Here is a 25,480-nt window from a genome sequence, read left to right on the forward strand (position 1 = left end):
GGCCGGAGCGTCGTCACCGGACGCGGCGCCGTCGCCCCCGCCCCGCGGGCGGGAGGCGGTGTCAGGCGCCGAGGCGCGCAAGCGCGGCGCCGGCCAAGGTTGAGCGGGGCGGTGCGACCAGGCCAGGGTCGCGGTGCGCGCGCTGGCGGGCCCGGTCCCGGAAGGGGGCGGCTGCTTCCGTCTGAGGCGCGTGCGGGGCCGGACCAGGCGGGGGCCCGGCGGGGGCGGGGTTCGTGCTTTTCCCGGGTGGATCATCCCGCCGTGGGGCCGTGTCCCGGTCGGCCCGCGGCACCGTAACTCCGAGTCCCAAACGGCACCCTCTTTGCTTTCCTGCTTCTCCTCCTTTGTTTCAGCCGAAACTCTTAAGGGAGACAGTGAGAAAACATTGTAGCTCGATGTCCGTCCCTCCTTCCCCCCAGCTAATCCCCGATCTGGAGCGTAGAGGAGACGTGCCCTGCCATGGTAAGGAGATAAAATCCCACATCTGTTGCTAGGTTTATAAACACATTTATTTTTAGTGGAGCTTTCCTCAGGGCACAAGTACAAGATGAGAAAGCATTTAATATACTGAGTTTAAGGAAAACTATCTCTGACAGAAGGGACAATGAAGCAGTGAGACTCTTAAGAGTTTTTGATTTGTTTGATATTTTTTTATAGTAATGAACCACTCCATGCATGGAGGGTTTTATAGATGCCAAACAGAAAAGGGAGATAGGAGAGTTTCCGTATTAATTGCAATCATTCAAATAATAATAATAGTGCCTTAAAAACTGTATGTTTTACTGCTAAATCGTGGACATAAAGGGGAGCTTTGTGCAAACACAACATGATTTAAACTCATGATGTAAGTGATGTAATGGAACCTAAGCATAATATCAAAATTGACTTGTCAGTGTGTGTCTTTGTTTTTCACAACCATTCGCAGGCAGTACAAATTGTTTGAGCATCCCCTCCTCCACATAGCTGTTTGGCTGAAGGTAGTTTCCAAGTCTGAAAATTCCAAATTTTATCACTCAGATGGAAAACTTTGACCTTGGTGTTTGCCTCATGAAGCCATTGCACTTTGCTTGCAAAGCAGGTGCACTTCACAATTTTCATTGTTGTTCTCGGTCCTCTTGTTTTCTAAAATTTTTGACATCTTGGTCATTTAGCCAGTGTTAGTACATAGCCCTCTTGAATTTAGTTTGTTGGCCTCACATTTCATCATGAGCTAATTTTTGCATATTCAGTAGAGTTTGAGAAACTGATAGCAATCCAGATGCAATTCATTCTGATTAAAATATCAAAATATGTTCATTTACACAAAGAAGTGTTGGATTCTGTTAAATGGAGGGGGAGAGGAAAGGAGGGAGGGAAGGAAAGCTAGTAACATTGAGKTCAACAAACATCCAAAGTAAAACACAAAACATTTATGATATTTCATGACAGGGAAAAGTTTGTATGGTAGCTATTGATTAGACTTTTTATGAGACTSTGAAAAGGTTGGAAGAGTCTTGGCATGATCCTGTACAAGTAATGATTCAGGAGTCCTCAAGAAATTCTGGYCCAACTTCTGGAGCCCTTTGAGAATCTCTGTGCTGTATTACTTGTTAATACTTATTCCAGAACCCTTCTGTTGCAAGAGCAGGTGAGTCATAGTTAATGTCTCACTGATACTGATATATGCAGCCATTCAGTACTTCCTTCAGTACTAAAGCTAGTCCAAAATAACCTTGGCCCTGTAAGATATACAGTGTACTTACCAGGATGTTGGTAGCGCCTGTTTCACTCTATGGAAATGCTCCTTTGCATAGAACGGTTTGGGTTGGGCGGGAGCTTAACGATCATCTAGTTCCAGCTCCCCTGCCATAGGCAAGGGTGCCACTCACTAGACCAGCTTGCTCAGAGCCCCATCCAAYCTGGCCTTGAATAGTTTCAGGGCTGGGACATCCACATTATCTCTGGGCAAGCTGTTCCTTCTCTGCAGGGTTGCTCTCAACAGGTTCTTCTCCCAGTCTGGACTCATATATAGGATTGCCATGACCCAGGTGCAGCAGTTTGCACCTGGATTTAATGAACTTGAGGTTTCTATGGGCCAGCTTCTCAAGTTTGTCCATGTCCACCTGGATAGGATCTCTTCTTTCTGTTGTGCCAACTGCACCACTCAGCCTCATGGATCTGCAAACTTGCTGAGGGTGCATTCAATGAACACAGCTCATCACCAGCCTCCACCTGGACATAAGAACATTGACCACAACTCTCTGGCTGCATCCATCCACCCAATTTCTTATCCATTGAATAGTCCATCCATCAAATCCATGTCTCTATAATTTGGACATAAGTATGTCGTGTGGGACCACCTTACAGAAGGCCTTACAAAAGTYTAGGTAGTTAACATCAGTCTCAGTCTTCCCCTTGTCAACTCCATCATGAAAGGCCACTATCATGGTCAGGCGTGATTTGCCCTTAGTGAAGCCATGCTTGCTGTCTTGGATCGTATCCTTGTCTTGTATGTGCTTAACATTGCTTCCATGAGTCTGCTTAATAGTCTTCCCAGGTAAGGGAAGGTCTCTGGAATGTAGTTCACTTGGTCTTCCTTTCTCCCCTTTTTAAAAATAGGACTGATGTTTCCCTTTTTCCAGTCACTGAGGACGTCACCTGACTGCCAGGGTTTTTCAAATATGGTGTAGAGTAGCTTGGCAATAACATCAGTCAGTTCCCTCAAGATCGTGGGATGCATCTCATCAGGCCCCATAGACTTGTGGCTATTCGGTTTCATCAGGTGGTCTCGAACCTGCTCTTCACTTACAGTGGGAGGGACTTCATCCCCATTTTGCACCATGCTGCTTGTTAATGGATGTGGTCTTTCTCCTCCTGATCTCTCTTCAGAGCTACCTTAAGACAATATAATTTGATTTTGAATTTTTTGGTTTTGTGGACCAAACCACAGGTTATAATGACATAAGAACCAGTTTATAGTATACCCTTCATCTTTTGCTTGGATGTGTCCCCTGGTGCCTTACCTAAACCAAATGGAAAAAAAATGAGCTCTTTAATGCAAAACTAAAATAAATATTTCCATGAAAATTCACTACATTAGTAATTCCTATTCAGTTGCTGACAAGTGACCATAGTGAGGGCATCTCTGCAGCACCTGTAATATTTTAGGRCATGACTCTGGCTTCTCAGTGTAAGAGAGCAACTGCTCAGATGAGAGTAGATATTCCAACTGCTTCACTTGATTGACTGTAAGTACTTGGAGTTAGCAGCCCAAGGCAGCAACAGGTATGAATTGCTCTAGGGTGTTTAAATGCAGCAACAGGTACCTAAAACTATACAGACAGTGCAGAAAACATTTGCAATGTGGCTATAAAGGGTGTAGGTAATGAATGWCCTGTTGTGTATTAGCGTATGTGTCAGTACAGCTCTGCACATAAAATACGTGAAGGGAAAAATTATGAAGAATAATAAAGCAGAGATATAATTAATTGTGCTAGTAGTACTTGCATTATGTATCTTAATACAACTGAAAAATCAACTGACGAAGACTTCTTTTATTTTAAAAAGCTAAAGATACAGTGGACATGTCAGCCAAAACACGTTCGAAGCTTTAGAAAATACACTGATATGCAGCTTCCATTCCAGAGAACAAAAAATACTTGTTCCCCTTAGCACATATTTAATAGCACACAATTTATTTTCAAAGTACACATAATTTAACACTGTAATTTTATCTTTGATTTCTGTTGACATGAATAAATGAATTTCTTTGGAAAACCACCTTATTATGCATAAAACATCCATTCGTCCTTCAAACAGGGTGAGTGACTTCATTTTTCAAAGGGACTAAAGAGAAGGGGAACAAAACCTCTTACTGGTTTTTGAAGGCACCCTCCCATTACAGCCCAGAATTGATTACCCTGGCATCTGTTGGGTCTGTGGGTGTATGGGCCTTTGTGTTGTGAAGTATTGCGAAACTGAAATCAATACATGGAGATAGGACCTCCTGGTATTATGGTTAATTTCTTCTCTTTTAGGCTGGTGACACAACTGTATTAAAATTTATTAGACAACATTTTATTAGCAATGCATAAGGATGCATAATATGTATTTGTGATCAAATTTGTGATTTAATGGAGTTGCTAAGTAGCAATATGAAAAGAATTCACCCAGTCCAAATCCATGTATTTTGCAGAGAATCATCCCCCAATAAAAGGAAAGAGCTAGCTTTTGTCTGCCTTCAGTTTGTATCAGTTGTGAGAAAACATAAGGAACAATGAGTGAAGAATATGTTAAGTGATTGACTAATTATTAGCATATTCATAATTCTCAAGTTTGCAACTCTGTGCTTTTCTATGTTTTTTTGTTTTGTTTTTTCTATGTTTTTTGCCCAGGTTTTAAGAACATATGACTCTTGAGGTTTCTAACTGGGRCATGCCCAAGGGCAGACTTGGGATGCAGCTCCCACTTCATACAGCTGAGAGTGATGGCTGTCTGGAGAGAGTGGTGCATCTATCAGTGCAGGGATGGTTAGATCTCCCTCTGAGTGTGCCTGTTACTCTCTGAAAACTAGCAAGAAAATCTGATGAGACAAAGTTTATTTTGGTGCCTGCTGTTGGGCAGTACAACTCCAGATCTTAGGTATTGACTTAGGCAGTACAACTCCAGATCTTAGACAGACTACAGTATTGAAATTCATGTAATCTTAGTACTATTCTGTGCTGATTTTGGCTGGGGTAGAKTTGATTTTCTTTGCAGTAGATAGTGTGGGGCTATGCTTGAGATTTGTGCTGGAAACACTGTTGATAACACAGGGATGTTTTAGTTATTGCTGAGCAGTGCTTGCCTCAAGGCCTTTTCTGCTTCTCACACTGCCTCACCAGGGAGGACACTGGGGATTCACAAGAAGCTAGGAGGAGACACAGCTGGGACAGCTGGCCACACCTGACCAAAGGGATGTACTGTATGAAACCATACCATATGGTGTCATTCTCAGCAATAAGAAGTGGGAGAAAAAGAAGGGAGAATGGGGACATTTGGAATGATGGCATTTCTCTTCCTGAGCAACACTTCGTGGAGTCCTGCTGTTCTGGAGGTGGCTGAACACCTGCCTACCCATGGGAAGTGGTGAATTAATTCCTTGTTTTGCTTTGCTTGCGCATATGGCTCTTGCTTTCCCTAATAAACTGTCTTTATCTCAACCCTCGAGCTTTCYCACTTTTACCCTTCTGGTTCTCCTCCCTCCATCCTACTGCAGGGGAGTGAGCGAAGGGCTGCGAGGTACTTAGTTGCCAACTAAGGGCAAACTAGGGGTTAAACTACAGCATACCCTCACAGTGTCACTAATCTGCTCGAATCTTGTCCAGTTCCTCCATTTCCCATCCCAGCTTTTAACTGCCTTTTACAATTAGAGGTTAAGCTTTCCAAGGTAGGCGTAGTTTATCTTTCTTGATGCTTTTTCAGCACATTGAACCTGGGCAATGTTTTTATGATGTGCACAGATAAATAAGTATGCAATGCAGTACAGATTCTGAATGCTRTGAATCAACACACATGCACAAAGGTTGTGTGGACAGTTGTTCCTGCTACTCTTGCACAATGCAAGGACATCAGCTTCCCAGAAGTTTCGCATTATCTATGGCTGCCTGCAGACCTGTCACATGTGTACCCCTACACCTGCAAACAAATACATATACCCTAAAAGACCCATAGATTGTAACAAGACACTTCCATTTCATTAGCTCTGTCAGCTGTCCAAATGACAATATTCTCAGCATGCCATCTGAGCTAGTCATGGTTCCTAACAATTACAGCTTTATTTAGAGTTTGAAAAGGTTCACCCCCAAGTGCCTCATCCCTATAGAGAAAGTGAGGTTAAGTGACTTGAATAACATGGCATTCCTGAGTAATGGTGAGTTTGCAGTCATTCATCTTGTCATTCAACAGAGCTAGGACAAATTATATCATTCTAGTAGTGAATAGGAATCTGGAAATCTGAGAATTGAGGGTTATAGCAGAGTTGGTTCATTGCGTTAGAATAGACAAAATCACTTTAAATAACATAAATAAGGAATTATCAAGTGTCTGAAAATACAAAAGCATTAAAATGTGTAACTGAATGTGTATTGCCTGCATTTATAACAAGTCTTCATAGTTTAATTACCTTCAGTTTTAAAACACAATATATGAAAAGCAGTGTCAAATTGTTTAACGAACAATGTTAATTACAATGATGTAAAATGTGTACATTACATGGAGTACCTGTCTGCATGGCACAGGTTATTATCTTTTAATAAGGGATTGAGCTCCATTCCTTTCCTGAAAAATGTGTCCTTCCCACATACTATTTTATTGAAAACAGTATTTGCTGCTGAGTGCTGTTTCTTTTTATAGTCTGCGTGTTATATAATCCATTTCCTGATATAAATTCAATGAGAGCACTGAAGCACTGAAGCTGAACAATTGTTTCCAAACCAATATTGGTTTAAAATAGCTCAAAGTAGACCTAAACTTATCTCACTTTTCTGTTATTAAAATAACACAGAAATACTGTATAATTTTTAAATTTTAGTGTTGTCTATATAATTATTTAGTCTTTTCTTTCAATGTATTTTGTGCTTTTCGTATCCTTTTTTTAATAGAAAAATCCTAATAGATTTTTCTGTTACTCCTGTATTTTATACTTTATATGGTTTCATCCTCAGTTTGTGGTTTTTTCCATGTCTTTTTACAGTCTTTCTTCCTGTGATTTTCTAGTCCCTTTCCCTACCTCTTTCTTTCACTGATAGTTTCCTTCTTACTTCTAATGGGGATAACCTGGACAGTGCTAGAGTAGGGTCAGGTAAATTGGAGTTTGGTTTCTAGTTCTGTGGCCAGCATTTCAGGAGTCACTCCCTCTCCCCATCTCTCTGCATCCCAGTCTGGAAAAACAAGATAATAAAGCTGGCTCCTGTGTGGTTAGCTTTGAGACATACTGATGGAAGGCTCCTTTAAGCTTCTATATTACACCTCTTCTATACCTCAGTGACCTCCTCAGTGCTCATCATTATTTTCAGCTCCTCAATTAATTCTTAGCTCCCCCTCTCCTTCCCTCCTTCTCCAGCCCCCATCTTCTACCATTTTCTTCTAACATTTTCAATGGGTATTACTAATTTTGCCATTTTGTGCAGATTATGTGTCAGCTACATTCATTTTATCTGTCTCTTGAAGGAGAGCTTTGGCAGCTCTCAAGTGATGGGTTCCATTCATTTCATGCAGACTGATGCCCATAAAAATGTGAATGATGATGCAACACCTGATTTTAGTTATAAAAATGATCAGAACATACTTAGGAAGATAAGAGAGATAGAAAAAGCAATAGATGTTCAGTTACGACTAGCAATTATGGTGTCCTATGAGACCCTGTAAAGAGCAAATGTGCATATGTGAAGCCAGCCCTCACAGTTTGTCTACTAGGTTATTTCAGTTGTGGTCACATGGCTCTTGGACTTTTTGGAAAAGATTTAGACAAGAATTACTTGGAGACTGTAATGCTGATGTCAAGCAGAACTCAAATGTTAGCCGCATCTTGACTATGCTCAGAGGAAAAGATGCCTTGTCTGTGTCAATGCAATTCAACATCCATGGTTATTTGCTATGAACCTGTTTTTCTGATGTTTGTCAATACTGCATTTGGTTTTGAAGGATCTTAATCACTTTCAGTGAAGAAGTAGGAAGGGTCAAAGCCTGGCAATGTTGTCTCAGACTGTGCCAGAGGTGCTATTCAGTAAGTCATGGAGTAAAACTGGCTCAGTCTATATATGGCTGTAGTGAAATAAAATGCAGCCGCCAAGATTCTGATGTTATTCTCAGGAGCTAAATATTCACACTCTGTAACTGTGGAGATGTTGTAGAGACTGAAGGAAAGAGGACAAAGCATATTGTAGTTTTTATGGGCTGTAAAGCCATATACTGTAGACCATATTAGATTAAGCTATGTATCACGAAAGTTAAACAGCACTGGGTTTAGATGCACTTCCTGCCTTAGATGGAAAGGCCCAGGATTGATAAAGGAATTGTTTGAAAGCTCATCATTTTTTTGTAAACACTGTTTCATGTTCCAATTACATACCTATTTTATAGCTTTATCACTGCCGATCACTCTAAAATCCCATTGCACTTTGTAGAAGAACACAGTTTTAGCTCTGACCTCATAATCACAGCAACATCTCTTATATATCCTGCAGTTCTGACTGGAACCACTGGTTTTCACAGACTGCCCTGGGCCCCAATTCTGTATTTAGACTTACTGTAAGCTGTTATGTAGCCGCTGTTTTCTCTGGTCAGCAGTTCAGCTGAAGGCTTCTGGAAAGATGCAGTTCCAATAAAATGCTGGATGCAGGCCACTGAAGACATCTTGCTGGTGATTTACTTTGATTTTATTCTTTAGATGAAAAGTAATCAAGACTAGATTTAGGATGAATAGAAAAAAAAGCAACACCCAGTGCACCAAAAGAAACCAGAAACAAAAGAGCCACCAATGTTGCCCTGATTATGGAATACCTGGAATATTTTCTGAACTGCTATCACTAAAATGGATCAACAGTAATCTGAGGTTTCTCATGTTCTATAATAAATCTAGAGTATCTTCACTGAAAAAAAATAATTGAATTCATGCAAGAATATGAATGGGAAAAAATGGTGATACTTACTCAGAAAAAATAAATTACTGTTCAGTGAAATGGAAAAATCATCAGAAATGTCAGAAATTATGAAATTACAAAATGCTATTTTTGTATGAAACACAATGTTCCCAGGCCATACATTGTGAAGTATACTGAAGTCAGGAATTTAGCAAGATGCAGACAACATGACAAAAATAAAGGAAGTAGCAATAATAATGATTTCTCAAAAGATGAAGCATACCTTTAAAAGGGCGTAAGATAACCTGCAGTTATTTGAGAGCAAGAGAAGATTTACTCTGGGAACAACTTATTTAGTAACTGTGCACATGAATGATTCTTTCAGCAGCATTATTTGATGAATAGTCAAAGAGAGCRTAATCCACAGCAGGTGGGCATGCAGGATTCATGCGGTAATTCCGATTACTTTCTATAGTCATGGTAATGCTTGTCCAGTTTTTTTTTTCATGGACTGACCCAGTTAAACATTTGTGTATTTAATATGCCTGAGAAGCTATAATTAGAACATTTTAAATTATTCATCACTCTTAACTCCTCTCTTGAGTGCAGTAATTTGATATAACAGTTCTGAATAGTGAAACAGCACCTTGTTCTGAGGAACCCTCTGACAATGCTTAAGCTTCTGTTTCTCATATGTGAGTTTTGCCAATGCTACAATTTTATGTGAAGGCTACTAATTTTCTTGGAATATTTGTCTTRTTATGAAAATCTGACACTGTCCCCATCCTAGAAAAATAATGCAAATTCATTGACCTAAATACATATATTTGAGCACAATGGAAAAGGCTTTTTATGTTCGAAAATTAAAGTGTATTTTAGGCTTATCAGCCATACTGGTCTGTGACTAATTAAACTTGGTATCCTCTGTTTATTTGCAGAACAGCTATTATGTAGACAAGGTAAGCAGTGGTATGTTTCCTTCCATTATTTTGGAAGTGTTGTCTTCAAGACAGTCAGCAAATAATTTACTTTTCTGCTTATTTAGGACCTGATCAAACCACTGGAGTTAGCATCAAGATCACAGAGACTCCAAAGAGCTCTGGACAAACATTTATGAAAAATGCCACAAAAATAATAAGCACTACCAAACTGTGGTATGTTGTATTTGCATATTAAGCATTCCTGTGATCTGGACTGAGGCAACCTAGTTTAAATGGACTGTAGTACATGTTCTTGCTCAGCAGAAAACGTTTTGATACATTGTTTGAACAAACCTAAGCTAAAATGCCTCCCTAGAAATGCTGAAAACTTTCCTTTAAATTCATGCACCAATTCATGGGTAAAGCTCATGATTTATAGSCTATAGTACTGCTAATGTCAGATTAAAAAATATATATTTAATAGCATACACCAAAATAATCGTTTTACCGAAGTTATGATCTACTGCAAGTGTGGAATTATCTCGTCAGTTTATTTGATCACATTTACCTCCTTTGTAAAAGCTAAAATGCAAATATATTTAACTCTTTTAGTTACATTGACTTTAACTAGTATGCTTGACACCTGTTTGAAGATAAATACCACTTTTTGACATATACTTCTCCCGAGATTCCTAAACTCATGCTTATTTTTTTTATGTAATCTTAGTGAGACCAAATAACTATTTAGTTTCTACTCAGGTTTCCACATACAAGTTAAAAATTATAAATTTTATGTGGTATGACACTATTTCAGGCACTGCAGCATGACTGATAACAGCTGAATGCAGAAAGTTTGGTATAACGTATCCTGAAACAGTGCCACCCAGGGTTTTTGTAGGACCTGATTCCCCAGTGACCACATTTTGAGCTAGTGCCTGTGCAAAGGTCCAGGATTAAGCTTCGAACCTCACACTGCCATTGTGCAGACTCCTGCAGACTGCAACCTGAGGTGGCCACAAAAGGATGCATAAATACAATGCAAACATTACAGATACCTTTCTTAAAACTCTCTCTACTAAAAAGCAAAACTAAAAAAACTTCCTTTTGGAGTGCTTTCCTGTATTGCTAAGTGATTGTTACTATCATACATCCTCCTGCCTTTGTCCCCAGCTTAACTCAGTCTCTGAGAATACTACAATTTCTGAAAAGATGGGGATAGACATTATGCCTTCTCCTTAGGACTTAGATGTGGAAGAACATGGCTAACAGGGTATGCCTTGTAAACAGTAGCAAAGATGTTTATCAAGCCTCAAATTCAAACACTAATCCCTGGGGACCAGTTTTTTGAAGGAGCAAGACATTTGCCTTGCACAGCATCTATGATTGYGGTGTTGCAGGTGCTACAAATTGGAGCCTTGGCTTCTTGCAGTGTGAATGGAGATACAGAGTGGGTTGCAGCCCTTCTATCAGCATTAAGCCGTAGGTGAGTGGGGGCATGTTCCCAGTGAGTGTGCTTGCAAGAGCTGTTTGGGGTCCACCGCTTCCCCTTTCCCCAGCTGGTTGAAGTGGCCTGATTTATAGGGGACAGCTGCTGCTGCTTTGTCATTCTCCCTGCGGGAGGAAGATGCTGCCAGCCTCTACTCACTATCTCTCCTTGGTGTATGCAAAGGGTACAGACATCCCTCTCCCAGTCTGTCTCTCTTTCCCCACACAGTGCCTCTGGCTCAAAGGGGACAGATCTCTGCTGCTGCTGTGACCACTAAGTCAAACAGTCCTTTTGTAATATTTCTTCTGGTTCTATGGGGAAGAGCAAAGTGGATGGCATGTTGTAGGACTCAATTTCTTCTTATTAGTAATTTTGGAGTCTTCCTACCTGTCTCCATCTGATGCGTTAAGAAATTCACTCCTGGTTTATTCCTGATGGACATAATGTTTAAGGAAGTACCACATCTCAGCAAAAAACTTTGTGGATCTGTGTAAGGCCAGAAAGAATATGTATAAAGAGACAGATGATCAACTGAATATATTCCTTCTCCCAGCTCCATTCTCATTCCTTGCCTGCCACCAGAATGACAAAAAAATCTCAAAAAACTCACAAACGAACAAACAAACAAACAAATAAACCTTAAAAATAAATTACACCTGCATTGAGATTATCCTCTGCAAAATCACAGGACAGTTTGGGTTGGCAGGGACCCTTAAAGACCATCTACTTCAACTTTCCTGCAGTAAGTAGGGGTATCTTTAACTAGATCAGGTTGTTCAGACCCCTGTCCAACCTTACCTTAAATGTTTGCAGAGAGGGGGCATCTACCACGTCTTTGAGCAACTTGTTCCAATGTCTCAACACCCTTATTGTCAAAAATGATCTCTAACTTTTTATCTCTAAATAAGCAAGCTTTAATGAGCTCTAGGTGAGTGTACAAATCTGGATATCTCAAGTTCATGGCAGAAACTTGGTATTTATTAAGAATACACATATGAAATTGTGCATAGGTAAAGAAAGCTTAATTTTTTAATAAGCTAAAGATTAAGCTGCATATCTGTACTTGAAATTGAGAATATTTGAGTATACAAATTTCCTCCTACCCTTTTTCTGTCAAAGTCTTAAAAAATTAGATGTTTGTATGTGCAAAATTCAAGTAAAACTTTTTCTTTCCTACTTCCTTCTTTGGAGCATAACATCTATGGCCTTAGCAAGGTTTTACATTTGTCCTCCGCCAGTATTTCTAGTTGCCAATGTAAATACATGCCATTATATTTAGAACATTTTGACATGTTTTTCAGGTGTTGTGTCAGCTGTTTCTACAAATGCTTTAATGGAACAGTTGCGTTTAAAATACCAACAAAGGCCATGGACTGAAACTCTGAAACTTGTTTATTTTTGCATGGTAAGAATCACAGGTTAGGTGAGAGAAGGATTGTGATATAAGATTATGTTACCAAGATAGTTAAAAAATTGTTTCATTTTCAAAAACAAGCAAAACCAACAAAAAAACACCTATGCAATCTAAAACCAGCCTAAAGATAAACCTCAAAAAAAAAAAATGGTGCCTAGTATAGCCTGGCTCCCCATTTTTCTTGTGACAATGGTTTACAAAGGCTTCCTGCCTCATTTTAACACTTTAGGGGTTGTTTTTTGCATAAACTATTTAGGAGTTAGGACTGATTGTCTGCTAGTTTAAGTTATTTTCTATTCATTATCATTAATATATTTATGGTATGTAAAGACAATGCCTCTAGAACTGGGAGAAAATACTCTTTTTTAGAAACTGATCTGAAACCTGCTATCTAGATTTTCTGCTGCTGTGATATACTTTAAGTCCTACCATGCTTCCTGCCCTTCCAGTAGCTAACTTAAGAATCATCTTTGCAAAGAGCAGACTAGCACAACTGCCGTGGGCTCAGTATGAAAATTCCCATTTGTTTCCATGCTTCTTTTCATTAATGCATAACTCAAACCTTACTCTGAAAACAATGTCCTGAATTGGAACAAAGTGAAAACTCTTCAGCAGTGAATATTCTTTGTTCATTGAAGTGTGAAGTATGAGAAGTTTTCGGACAAGAGCTTGAAGAGAATCTTGGAGAATTTGCATGCTGCTGGAGTGAATATCTTCAGCTGACACTTGTATCCTAATCTAACCAAGTACTCCAGTGGCAGTTACTGATGTCTTCTATTCGCTCAGGCAGATTTCTTCTAAAATAAAAACACAAGTGAAAGTAGGTGACACATCTTGTGATCAGCTCACAAATAAAGGGAATGGAATGCCACTGCTTGCTCCAAAGGCATCTGGTATGTAATTGTTGCACGATGATGTCTTCACAAATCCATTCAGTGCTGCCATTTCAGAGATAGCTTCAATCAAAGGTAACCTCTCTGTTTGACAAAAACAAATAACCAGTGTTTTATTGTGCTGGGTGCATGTGTACTGTATTTCTTAGCTAGTAATTTAAGGAGTCTGTCTCTTGTTTTCACAAATGTGAAACCTAGGGTAACCCACTTCGAAGGCCTGTCAGTAATGCTCCAGATGGTCCATTGCTTTCTTGCATGGAGAAGATAGAGAGGACATTAAATGGTAATGAGCTGTTGGATAACTCAGAGTATATTGTTTTATATTCTGTTGAATCTACCAATTCTTTATTGCTGATGTTCTGCACAAAGAGGTCAAATGTACAAACACAGAGGTGGATAAGAGACAAGAGACTTCCAACTCGTCTTTGGGCTAAGCCTTCAAGCTATAGCCATTCTTAAAGTGTGAGAATATTCTCTACCCAGCACGGGACTTACTAGCCATAGACTGATAGTTGTCATTAATAACAAGTCATTCAAGAGAAACTGTTTTCTCATTACCTATATCATACGCTTTACATAGGATAATATTCATTCTACTTCTTGATCACTGCAGTTTGATTAAATTGCATTTCTGTTTTTTGCAGCTAAATCCATGTTTTCTGTGATGAACATGTTGGAACTTTTATCCAGACAAAGAGGGTAAGTTTGTTTATGAATAAATGCAAATGAGCAAGCATGGCCTCAAGTCCTGAGAGGAATACCATCTGGATGGCTTGTCAACAGTGTTATTTTTAGCTCAGTGTTCTAATAGAGTGTATTTGCCTATTTTGATTAGCCCTTTGTGGTGGAGGTTGTTGGGTAGAGAGAGGACATAAATGCTGCAGACTGAGATTAATCATTTTGAGCAGACCAACATGATAACACAAAGATCAGAGCACAAATATATGCCTGATTGGATAGTTTTCAGAAGCTGAGCCAAGGAAGAATTATTTTTGAAGCATCCCTGGTGTCTCTTCCTGTGACCAAGTGAACTATACTCATGTCCTTTCTTAAGTGACAGCATTTTAAAATATACATGKTTTTTTTGTCTTTTTCTCCTCTCCTCAGACTTACAGTTCATGTTAGCCCCAGTGGAACTGCATGCTACATAACATCAATGATGTTTTATGTAGAAATTCAGCTGGAGAAGGATGGAAATGTGATGGATGTAAAGTTGGCTCACTTTGAAGAAGCTCCAGTGGTAAAATTTATTTTCTCTGTCTCTCACCACCCTGTAGTCCCCACCTGGCTTCCAGCTGCCATGTCAGAAAGATTTTTAATCTCTTTTGGTCTTGTCACACTTGCAAGCCTGTGCATGATACTAGCTACCTCTTTAGGCATCTGAATCTGTCACCTAAACTTACAACTCATTTATAGATACTACATACTGTCACGCTAAGTAGAAGTCAGCTGACAGGCCCATCTTCCAAGAATTCTGTGGTATCATGCATAAATATTTGTATGTTCATACTTCAGTGTCTCCAGTATACAGTAAATAACAGGGGCTTAAAATATTTTCTTACCAAGGTGTAGTGCAATATATGTTCTCAATGAATGTCTTTGAGCTATTCTGTTTTTTCCTCTGCTTTCTTTAGGAGTGTATGTATTCCTGCTAGTGGGGATGTTTTTCTTGCCAAATTTCTGTTAAATTATTCACAAATTATCACCCTGTAGTTCACATATCATGTTCTGCAATTGCTACAGCATTACAGAAATCCTTCAGATCAAAGATATAACAACAAGGATATAACTGTTGTGGGGGGGTGGGGAACATAAATTCTTTTTTTATCAGTAAGTATCCAAATTATTACATTACTTTGGAGTTAATTTTATCCATTATTTTTAGTTGAAGCCAAGCCCAGAATTCCAAATGGTTCATTTAACCAGCACAGGTCTGTTGATCAGTGAGTGCTGGACAATATAATTACAATGGAAGTGCATATTCAGAGAATTCTAGCACTGCCAATAAAAGAAAGACTGGTTAAGATGTGTTGTTTTTTTTTTTTCTGGGAAGAGTTTATCAACAAACTATTTCTGTTAATTTTATCGTCTTTCACAAAGCCTTTGTTATTCCAGTTATTATAGTAATATTTTAACTATTGCAGTTAGTCTGGATTTTGAGTGTTTGGGGTTTTTTTTATGTTAACCATTCAGCTGCTTAAAAGTAATGGGGGTCAAGCTTATCTTTACTAATTAAATGCTTATAAAAGATGTGTCACAAAGGATGGGAAGAAAGATGAAACTCCTGTCTCTCATTCCTGTAGGTTTGTGATGACTTGGTGCAGCTTCTAAGGTAAAGAATCATGTAAAGGGTCTCATGTTGAATGGAAAGGAATTCCTGAGGCTAGAACAATTTCAGCGTAAAAACTGAAGTGGAGTTGAGGAAAGGAAAGAGAATCAGGAATCAATAATATGAATCCAGAAAGCAACAGAAGAACTGATACCTTTTTGAATTCAATTTTAAGAGGGAAGTTCGTTCCAGTGCTCCATATTGGCAGTTGGTTGTCATTGTAACTGTTATTATCTGCTTCCAAGTTGTAAATTCAAGGCTAAAACTGTAGCAAATACTTTTGAATAGATACTCCAGGCATTATTTATTTTTCAAATCATTCCACTGAATGCATCTGCTTCAGTGGAGTAAGGATAAAAGAGTAATCTCCAATACATTGACTCTAGTTGTCAGTTGAACATGGCTTTTGAATACTGGTCTTGATTGCAAGAACTATAGAACTTCTTGGACCCATAGTTTGGCAATGGACAGATGATGACAATTCAGAACTGGCAGATTTACAGATAGAAATGAGGTATTACTTTTCCTCTTGTCCTTACATCAAATCCTAAATAGTCCTCATATTGTCCTTAGGCAAATACTTTAACTACGTGTCCCTCAGGCTTCTCTCACAGCAATGAAAGCAAGGGGGTATCACATGACCTGAGTTTCTCTGCAAATGCATAGGGGGAAATGTGACCCTAATTTTCTCATGTAGCAGTAGGGCACTATGTATTATTATCACATTTTGTTCTGTCTGAATAGTTGCTGTTCCAGGTTGGGCCACCACTTTAAAAGTCTATTTAGAAGTTCTTCAGCCATTTTGATCAAGGTTCCAGGTTTTACTAATAATGAGTATATTTAAGAAATGGGATTCTTACTTAAGTACTGTGGCAGAACAGTAGAAAGGGAAGATAAAAACAGAATAATCATTGACCTTGAGTGTTTCATTTCTCCTTTATATTATGCATCATCAGTTTTTCCAGCTCTCTTTTTCTTCAGAAATTAAGTTATATTTGCTTTATGGTGTAAACAGCTATGTTTTAAAGCTTGAAATTATATTTTCCTAAATTTTTGACTTCCAGTGATGTTGAGTGCCAGCACTTTGTTTCTGAGCATTGGCATATAGTTACCATTAGTACTGTGGGTGCTACTTCTCTGCCCTCCTGGTTTTGTTAGGATTTGTCACAAAGCACAGGTATCCCTTCTACACCTATTGGTGGAGTATTTTATTTGGTTGTAAGGCAGTTTTTTATGTTTGTAATGTTTCCCATGAGTCTTAAAGTAACTATAAAATCAAGATGAACCACCAGATAATGCATAGGCCAGTGCTGTGTCTCTTCCTGTACCACGCATGCCTGCTTCCCTTCTTTTTATCTGCTTTCCCACTAGTCTAGCTGGAAAGAGTCAATGGAGGGCCGACTGATTTGTTTAGGTTCCAGTTTTGAAAGGGTTTGTCCCAATGTCAAAGTCCAGGCTCTGGACTTTGGAAAGGCTTATTTTGTCTCTGCTAATCCACATTTAAGCCACATCTCATAGGAAGGGAAAGTGAGCTGTCTGACTGCAGCATGAGAGTCTAGTAAGTAAGACTTGTAAAACTCATGTAAAATATACTTAAGCAGTTGAGTAAATACCTGGTGGGTTAGTCTTAACAGAGCTCCAGGCTGTCACAGCTGGTCAGAATATGCAGGAATTCTAGGGTTTGAGCAGTCTGAACCATTCTTTTACAAACCAAGCCACTTGTCCCATTCTTTTTTTTCTTTTTCTTTTTTTGTTTTTTTAATTGATATAACTGTCAGTTATATTTAAAGTCTGTCTCTCTCATCTGGTTCTGTGAAGTGCAGTACTAACACAATTTTGATATTTTGATGAAAAGAGCAATGGACACATGCATGATATTGGGGAAGTACTACTATATGACTAGCTTTATTGGAATATCAGGAAAAGTGTTTTGCAGCTGATGAGCTGTCCAATTTCATGTACATTTATTGCTTTCAGTAGCGCCTACTTCAGTGCCAGTTTCAGCTATAATTACAGTGCTTCTTGCAACAAAACCAAGGATTCACATTTCCTGATATCTTCTAAAAAATTTTAAATTGGTAGTGCTACTTAGTCTGATAAGGACGGGGGCCTCTGTCACTCTGAAATGATACCTTTTCCAGCAAATTACATATAAGAGTTATTTTCCATCTCATTTAGTAGTGTGATAGTTATTATTTCTTTTTGTTAGGATGAAGAACTATGATGCCTTTGGAAAGATTCTAGAAGACTTGTCAAATATGTACCAAATTCCGGGAAACAGGTTGCAGCTAGTTTATACTTGAAAAACTTTTGAAATCCATAGCCTAACTTTTATTTACTTACATAAATAATGAATTGTCTTTTCTCTCTTCCAGTGAAATGAAAGCTAAGGGATATCTTGCTTTGCAGGCCCTTGAAAAAGACCTTTATTCAATGTCTCTTCTTGCGAGGTAACTTAGAGTCTATGTCTTTGTCCCTGTACCTTCACCCACACCCTTTAATTTCACTAAAAAAACAAGTTAACTGATCTAATTATAGAGAAGGATGCAGAAGGCTAATGATTTTTCTCTCCCACTGGAAAGCTTGAAGCCTTTCTGCAGTTTATCAACCCCAGACACACCAAACAAGACATCTACTGAACTCCTGTGCTTTATCTATGGGACTTCCTGGGAAACTGGTTGGTTACAATGCTTGGGGGTATGTGCATGTGACCACCCCCGGGAGGAAACAGTGCATCTTAATGTCAGCAGTTATGTCTACATCTCCCTGTGGCAGAATTAAAATACACCTTTTGGGGTTCTGCTCTTTGGGTATCTCATTTTGCCCTTAGGTTTTAGATCAGGAGTAGTGGATGCCAGCTTTCCTCCTCCCTTTTCTCTTCTCCTTCCAAAGAACAGGATTACATATTGATGGGGAGCAGAGTTTCTTAAACCTTCTRGTAATTGTACAAGGATATTCATTATTTTCAGAAAATCAGAGTTGAGGACAGTGCTTTCCTTCTGGATTTTTGAAATATCTTCTCTGATACCTCACCTATTTAGTTATATACACATGTACCTTGGCAGGTATGGCCTTCTGTAACTTGAAACACTTGTTGGCTTATTTTGGCAGTATTCCCTTATGAAGCATAATAACACAATGAACTAATATATGCTGAATTGTCACTGGTCACTAATATCTCAGTATGTATTATTTATAAATTAAATAGATCATTTGTGCCATCTATGCTGTAAGTTAATGCACTGCAGAGTTAGTACACAGCTATGTAAATGTATGGCTGTACGTATTCAGCTATATGAACACATTTGAGGACAGAGATGGTTCTGTTCAAGTTAGTTCAGCTAGGTTATCCCCTCATTCTTTGCTCAACCAGTTGCCATTCTAGTATTTTTGGCCCCCTTCATTTCTGTTAAATAGCACATTGAAATGTAACATGAAACAGCTCAGATACAGGGAAAGCGCAAGCCCAAGTCCCAGGAGTAATGCACGAGTGGCATTGTGTTTTGGTAGCTGGAGACACAATCTACATCCAAGAACGCATTGTCTCCTTTTGATAAAGGGTACAAATTACAAATTACATTAGTCTAACTAGCACTGCAATGCAAGAAACACTAATCAAGATGTGTTTTGAACTAGAAAACAGGATCTAAACAGAGTTACTGAAGTACTTAATGGAAAAGTAGGACACCTGGTGCCAAGAACTGGAGGTGATTTTTTTTCTTCTCTCATTTTTTTTCTTTTCCCTTTTCTGAATTCAAAGAATTTTAAGTAAAAAACACTACTGAGGTGATCTTTGTGTACAGGAAAGATCCTCTGCTATAAATAAAACCTGTTGTAGGGACTTCTTGTGCCTGTATTCTCAGATAACATACAGACATACAGAACATATAATGAACAAATATTGTAATTAGAGATGTACTCTTACTCTGCCCACCTACATTGTTGGTTTTTTCACCTCTGTGTCAAGGTACCTAACGTGTTTCCTTTATTGACCTGTGTAGTAACCATTATTTTTTTACTTCTCAGGAACCCCTATGAACATTGAATTTTACATTTCTCCCTATCAAATTTTGGAAGCAGAACTAAATCATGGTAAAACTATTTCAGCTATTCTGCTGTTTCAGCAGAAATAACTAACATGAAAAGTTTTTCAATACTACCTGTTTCATTAAGCAAAGTTAATTAATGAAAGCCCAGAAATAAAATTTAAAATTCTAGTTTAGGAAAACATTGTATGTGATGCACTTTAGCACAGTTTTAATGTCCATCAGGAAACCACTTTCCATTTCCTGGTTGTTGACTCAGCTATTGCTGCTATCATCTTTGGGAAACTTTGGCCTTTTAGGTGTGGTCAGTGCAGGCTTCTCCTCGCTGCCCATACCACTGTGACTGCCAGTAGGACCTGACCTTCCAAGTTTTTACCACTGTATATTTTGCATGCACAGGATTAATACACACTAAAACAAGGAAAATAATACAGTTTATTTTCCCTCAGGTTCCCAGGTACGTGGAACAAAAACAGTTGTAACTGTTGAAGGCACAGATGCACTCCACAAACTTCCTCTTTCTCCATTAATTGTAGATCCTCAGGCTGGACAAGACAGGTGAGTCTCTGGACACCTGTCAGTACAGAAATGGATTTACAAGACACTGTCACTGACTTCAGCATAACTTACATTTAGCCTAAAATACACAAAATCATTTGTCATCCCACCATGGGTGCTGACACCTTATCTCTCTCTACCTCAGTGTTGTCTGGAGGGAAAGTCTAAAAATAAAACATTATAGAATTTTTTGTAAAAAAACATCACTCAGTTTCTGTATCTCACCTTTCCTGTCAGTTTTCACATTAACCATGTTTTAAAATGCTAAATTTGCCTTTGTGAAGCAAAACTTGATTCTCAAGTCAGAAAATATATGGAACATAATAAACTGCTTGGRACCTGATAGTGACCTTGCACTAAGAATCCTTGTTATAGCAATTTCTGTAAAAAAAATCCATTCTGACAATTTTTTTTTCCTAGCAACCCTGCTTTTTTGCAACTGACTGATGAACTCAGCATGGATTTGCCAGCTCTTTTTGTGCTGAAGTTTCATCAGCCTGTTCCAATGTCCTCATCAAGTATTGAAGAGATACAGAGGCTCACAGGCATGTTATAATTGTTTTTTAAGACTAAATACTTCTGTGATTATGCATTACTTATTTGATTTTTACCTCCCAGTGTTTATGTTGCAAGAGGAAAAAGTTGTTTCTGGCATAGAACATAGTCTGTTCTATCAGTCCAAGGGTAACATTTAGCAACCAGTACAAAACACAAAAGTTCTAAGAAAGATATGGCAAAGTTAAACACTCTACCTGAAATTCCCAATAGCAAAAAAAGGGGAATAAGAAAGAAAATCAATATTTTAGTCTTTTTAAAACATTGGGTTTGTTTTTGTTATCAGCTTCCATTATCTACTGTCATAATCTAATTGCTAATAAAAATAATTACCTTGTTTCAGGAATTCAGATTTCTGGCTTGAAACTAGCTTCACTGTATGAGCTAATTGTTCAGTCTACTCTTAAAGAAAAAAGCAGTCAAAACCTGTCTACAAATAAATCTTCTTTCTTTGTGGTGAGTATACTGCACATTTGACACATGCTGTGCTGTTGCACAAGACTTGCATACTGAATTACCATTTCCTCATAAGCAAGCAATGTAGGTTTCCCAGAATCCCAACAATATTTAAGTGCTGTTTAGGAAATAGTTCAAGTAATTTACAAAGCAGTATTAGATCCTGTCAAGTAAGTGAGCTTCTCATCCTCATTAATGAAGCACTGTATGCTTGGCTGCTGAAGTCATATTAATTTGTCTGTGTGTAACCCAAATATTTACTCTTCTACAAATGGCTCAGAACTTTATCATTAATGCTTTATAAAGAAGGAAACTTATTGACTGGTGTGAGGAGCAAGTCCCAAGAAGCTACTTACCAGGATTTTCGAAGGTCCTTATCATGCTGCATGTCACACTCTTCTAACAAAAGAGATTTCTTAATTAGGTAACACCGAGAATATTTATTCCTTTTAAAGGGACTGTCAGGAAGAAAAATATTAAGTGTTACAACAGTGAAGCCAATTGCTATCTAGAGACATATTTAACTGAGGAAGGCTTCCCTTTTTATCATTTCATTATTGAACTATAGTTACTTAGGCCACATTAGATGTAAAGCTTTAGGATAGAAAATTGTGGCTAAGATCTTCCATCCAGACTTAACGTGCAGGACAACTACAAGACAAGCTACAAAGATCTACTTTTTTGTTTGCTAGAAACGTTAATTTTGCAATTCATGGCCGCAAAAGAAGAGGGCACTTTTTTCTCTTCTACTGGCAGTATTAATAGACCCTATTGCATGCTTAGTTCTTGGACCCTGAGATGGTGGTACTGAAGGTAGTAGTAAATTTACACCATGCTAAAACTGTGTTTGGCAACGCTCTTTTGTAAGATTGCTCTATTAAATACACATGAAAAACTCTAACTTTTCAACAATTCCCTAGAAAATTTGTACTTGGTGGGAAGTTTTACTTCTGAGTTTAAAGATTTTATTTTTAGAAAAAAATACTAAATTGCATTCTAAATTGCACTCTAAATTGCACTTGAAATGAGTGTAAAGGGGAAATCCTTTTGTTCCATGAACACACAGGGAAAAGTTCATCAGCTTTCTTTAATGTAGACCATGCTAATTAACTGCCCTGCCCTGTTCTCAAGGGGACAGTTCCCATTTGGCATCCTGAAGGAGATAACACAATAGTGCACTTCTAATTTTGCCATAGAATCACTGTCAATGTGGACAGGTGGTAATTTTTTCTTACTATTTCCTCCTCCTCTTCAAGTGGATCATCAGGAGACATTCCAGCCAAGCATGCCTCTCCAAAGAAAGTAGTAGTGATGGGGGAAGGAACATCTAATATCCACAAGAGACTTCAGGCAAAACTGCTATCCTGTTTGTGCAACTATCCAGCAGCATTACTATGATATTATTATCTTAGTTCCTAAAACTTCTATAGCCTAGAGGGCTCTTTAAAGTATTTGGAAGAATTTGTGACAGTTGAACTCCTGACCACTTGACCCTGGGTATATTCACCTAATCTGGATGCATTTGGAAGGAAGAGTAGATCTCATTTAGCTTCCTCTAAGGATTATGTTTCTACTAGAAATGCAGAGACCTGATGGACATGCTAGAAATGTGTATTTCAAAACTATTTTTGTTGTCAGATTGTACAATTGCCTGGTAACATCAAGCTTTACTTTTCTGTTTTCATCCTTGAAATATCAGTCTTTGTTCCTTAGTCTCTTCCAGATTGCCCAAAGCACTGTTACTTCATAAACAAGGGCTCAGAAAAATCAGATTTAGCAGGAGCCTTGGTCAGTAAAATCCCATTTAGCCATCCAAAGTGTGTGCCTGGCGTCATAGAAATTCTTCGACATCAAGTGGCATATAACACTCTTATTAGCAGCTGCATCTCTGAACAGCATATAAATGAAGGTAAATTGTGTGGTTGCAAGTCCCTGTGTGGAGAGCAGAGTCTCAAAGACAAACTAGTTTCTAAGTTGGGTGTTAACAAATTTTAATGCTCCCTTGCCAAAACTGACATTAGTGTGAAGTATTGTAAATGATAAAAAATTSTTAACACTATATTGAATTTTTTAAACATCTCCTAGGCCTGGCACTTCTATAAGCACAAACGAATTTGTTAAAGTAGTAAATAATTAGACTACTGTATCCGTATTTTTCAAATTTGGCTGAATGTAATTCAGCCAAGAGAGTTTAACTTCAATATTGGATATCACTAAACAGTAATTTTATTTCTAGATGATTCAGAACTGCTTTACTTTGAAGTGGTACCACACAAGAACACCAGCTTTTGTGTCTTTTTCCTTCACCCTGTGAAAGAGAATTTAGCCTGTGGTATGTGTGGAATAATTGCTACTGTCCTCTTTACTGAGCTGACAAGGGACTTGGTTCTATCTTGATTCTCGCATTCTGCTTCTAAGCTGCAAACACATTCTAACAGCCACTCAGTGGCAGGCAGCCCATGAAAAACACAAAATAACTCTTGTGTTTAAACTGCTTACTGAAAGGTGTTCTGTACTCTGAATACAGAGAGTAAATAGAAATATTCAAGTCCTGTTTTGTCTTGGCCTGCATTTAATTAATAAATTATAACCTCTACTGTTTATTAATTTACAAGTTATGCAAATACATAGCTACAAACCTCTTTTCTCAACTTTACTCTAACATCTCTTCAAGCATCAAAGTGAAAGGACAATTTTCAATGTTTGTAAGTACTTCAAAACAAACATTTTTTCTGTTCTGATCCTTCTTAGTGGTAATTGATGTTATAACCTCTAGAGAAGTCCAATGTCACCTTCATTTAAATCCTCAAGATCCAACTCTAAATTCTAGTGATGACTTCATGGCAAGAGCTGTGAAGCGGTAAGTGATTTCATTTTATAAAAGTTGGAATTTAAAACGTTGGAACATCAGATGTCCATTTAATGGAAATATCRTGTGCATTCATAACTCTATAAACTGAACAACTGGAAAACTTCACTCTAGCAAAATACTGTAATACAATAGTGAGAATAAATTATTTCAGTGTCTTACATATCTCTTTGAAAAATGTTAAACATTAATAGTGACGAAGTGTTTCTAGTAGAAAGAATGAGGAAGCTGGAAAAGACTTTTGAGTGAAGAGTTTTACCTTTCATAAAGATGCTCTTCTGAAGACTCTTGCATCTTTCATAAAGATGCTCTTCTGAAGACTCTAGCTAGACAGTCTCATGTCTAGCGTAACTTTGAATAGCATGGAAAGGTCCTTTTATGCATCTACCTAATAGCAATCAGTGCTTCTTTTCCGAAAGTGAGGTGTATGTGTCACATCTACAACACTGGCTGTGGCTTGTTTTCTGAACAAATTCCAAGAAAACAAGTTGTTGGGATACAGGAACATAGGCTAGAGAATGGTCTGAGAGTACTAATTGATTTGGCATAAGCTAGTATACAACTATTGACTGTTCAGCGACAACAAAATCAACACTCGCTGGATTTTTAACCCGATTTTAAGCTAGGTACTATTTTTGGATCCAGTTTAAGAGTGGGGAAAAAACTCCTCTAGTATAGATAGTGTTTTAGAAAAGATCTCTGTACTTATGTTATACAAAACATGAAGGTTACAATTACAAAACTCAACAAAAATGAATATATTTCAAAATTCTTATTTTAGGTTTTCACTAGAAGCATCCTTATGACTTTCTTTTTTTGACCAAACTGTCCCACTTTTTCAGTCAAAGCTTCTTTTCACACCTAAATTCAAATATTCAGCATTAGATTTCAGTGTGTCAACATTTCTGGTACAGCACATGCAGTTTATATTGTGATTACAATGGAGAACCAGGTTGTATAAGACAAAAAGATAAAGGAGGTAATACTGGTTTTCATTTATGTGTCAGCCAAAGTTTAAAAACCGGAAGTACTGTAAAGAATGGATGAAGTCTGTAGTAGTGACTAATATGTCATTTCCTTCTTCAGTTGCATGTCAGTCCCAGTTGTCATGAGAGCTTTATTCAGGAATGCAGCCAAGGTGAAAGCTGATAGTGAAACACAAGACATGGATATGGAACAACCTGAACCACAACTGGAGCAAACTACAGATTCTAATAGTCTTGAAGAAARCCCTTCTGGGGCTGGTCAGCAAGAATGGGTACTGACCAATAAACCAAGTATTACAGAGAGCACAAAAGAAAATCTCTCTCCAGTTAAACTGGAAACTCTGGGTGGTAACATGGAAAAAAAGTAA

General features: G+C 38.2%; 1 protein-coding gene across 1 annotated transcript in view; it reads left to right on the forward strand.

Annotated features, from left to right (window-relative positions):
* The window catches only part of LOC130576590 (mediator of RNA polymerase II transcription subunit 1-like), a 25,850-nt gene extending 370 nt beyond the window's left edge, over positions 1-25,480 (forward strand). The window contains exons 2-18 of the mRNA XM_057371368.1: positions 354-462; positions 12,308-12,411; positions 13,512-13,596; positions 13,958-14,012; positions 14,421-14,553; positions 15,617-15,645; positions 17,852-17,923; positions 18,018-18,092; positions 19,279-19,349; positions 19,669-19,734; positions 20,138-20,246; positions 20,667-20,791; positions 21,145-21,257; positions 22,971-23,166; positions 23,494-23,589; positions 24,009-24,117; positions 25,213-25,480. Of these exons, the coding sequence (XP_057227351.1) occupies positions 396-462; positions 12,308-12,411; positions 13,512-13,596; positions 13,958-14,012; positions 14,421-14,553; positions 15,617-15,645; positions 17,852-17,923; positions 18,018-18,092; positions 19,279-19,349; positions 19,669-19,734; positions 20,138-20,246; positions 20,667-20,791; positions 21,145-21,257; positions 22,971-23,166; positions 23,494-23,589; positions 24,009-24,117; positions 25,213-25,480 (1,773 nt within the window). The 5' untranslated portion in view covers positions 354-395. The remainder of the gene's footprint in view (positions 1-353; positions 463-12,307; positions 12,412-13,511; positions 13,597-13,957; positions 14,013-14,420; positions 14,554-15,616; positions 15,646-17,851; positions 17,924-18,017; positions 18,093-19,278; positions 19,350-19,668; positions 19,735-20,137; positions 20,247-20,666; positions 20,792-21,144; positions 21,258-22,970; positions 23,167-23,493; positions 23,590-24,008; positions 24,118-25,212) is intronic.

Source organism: Malurus melanocephalus, unplaced genomic scaffold (genome assembly GCF_030028575.1).
Source record: "Malurus melanocephalus ecotype Western Australia unplaced genomic scaffold, MMel_1.1 scaffold_145, whole genome shotgun sequence".
Classification (NCBI taxonomy): domain Eukaryota; kingdom Metazoa; phylum Chordata; class Aves; order Passeriformes; family Maluridae; genus Malurus; species Malurus melanocephalus.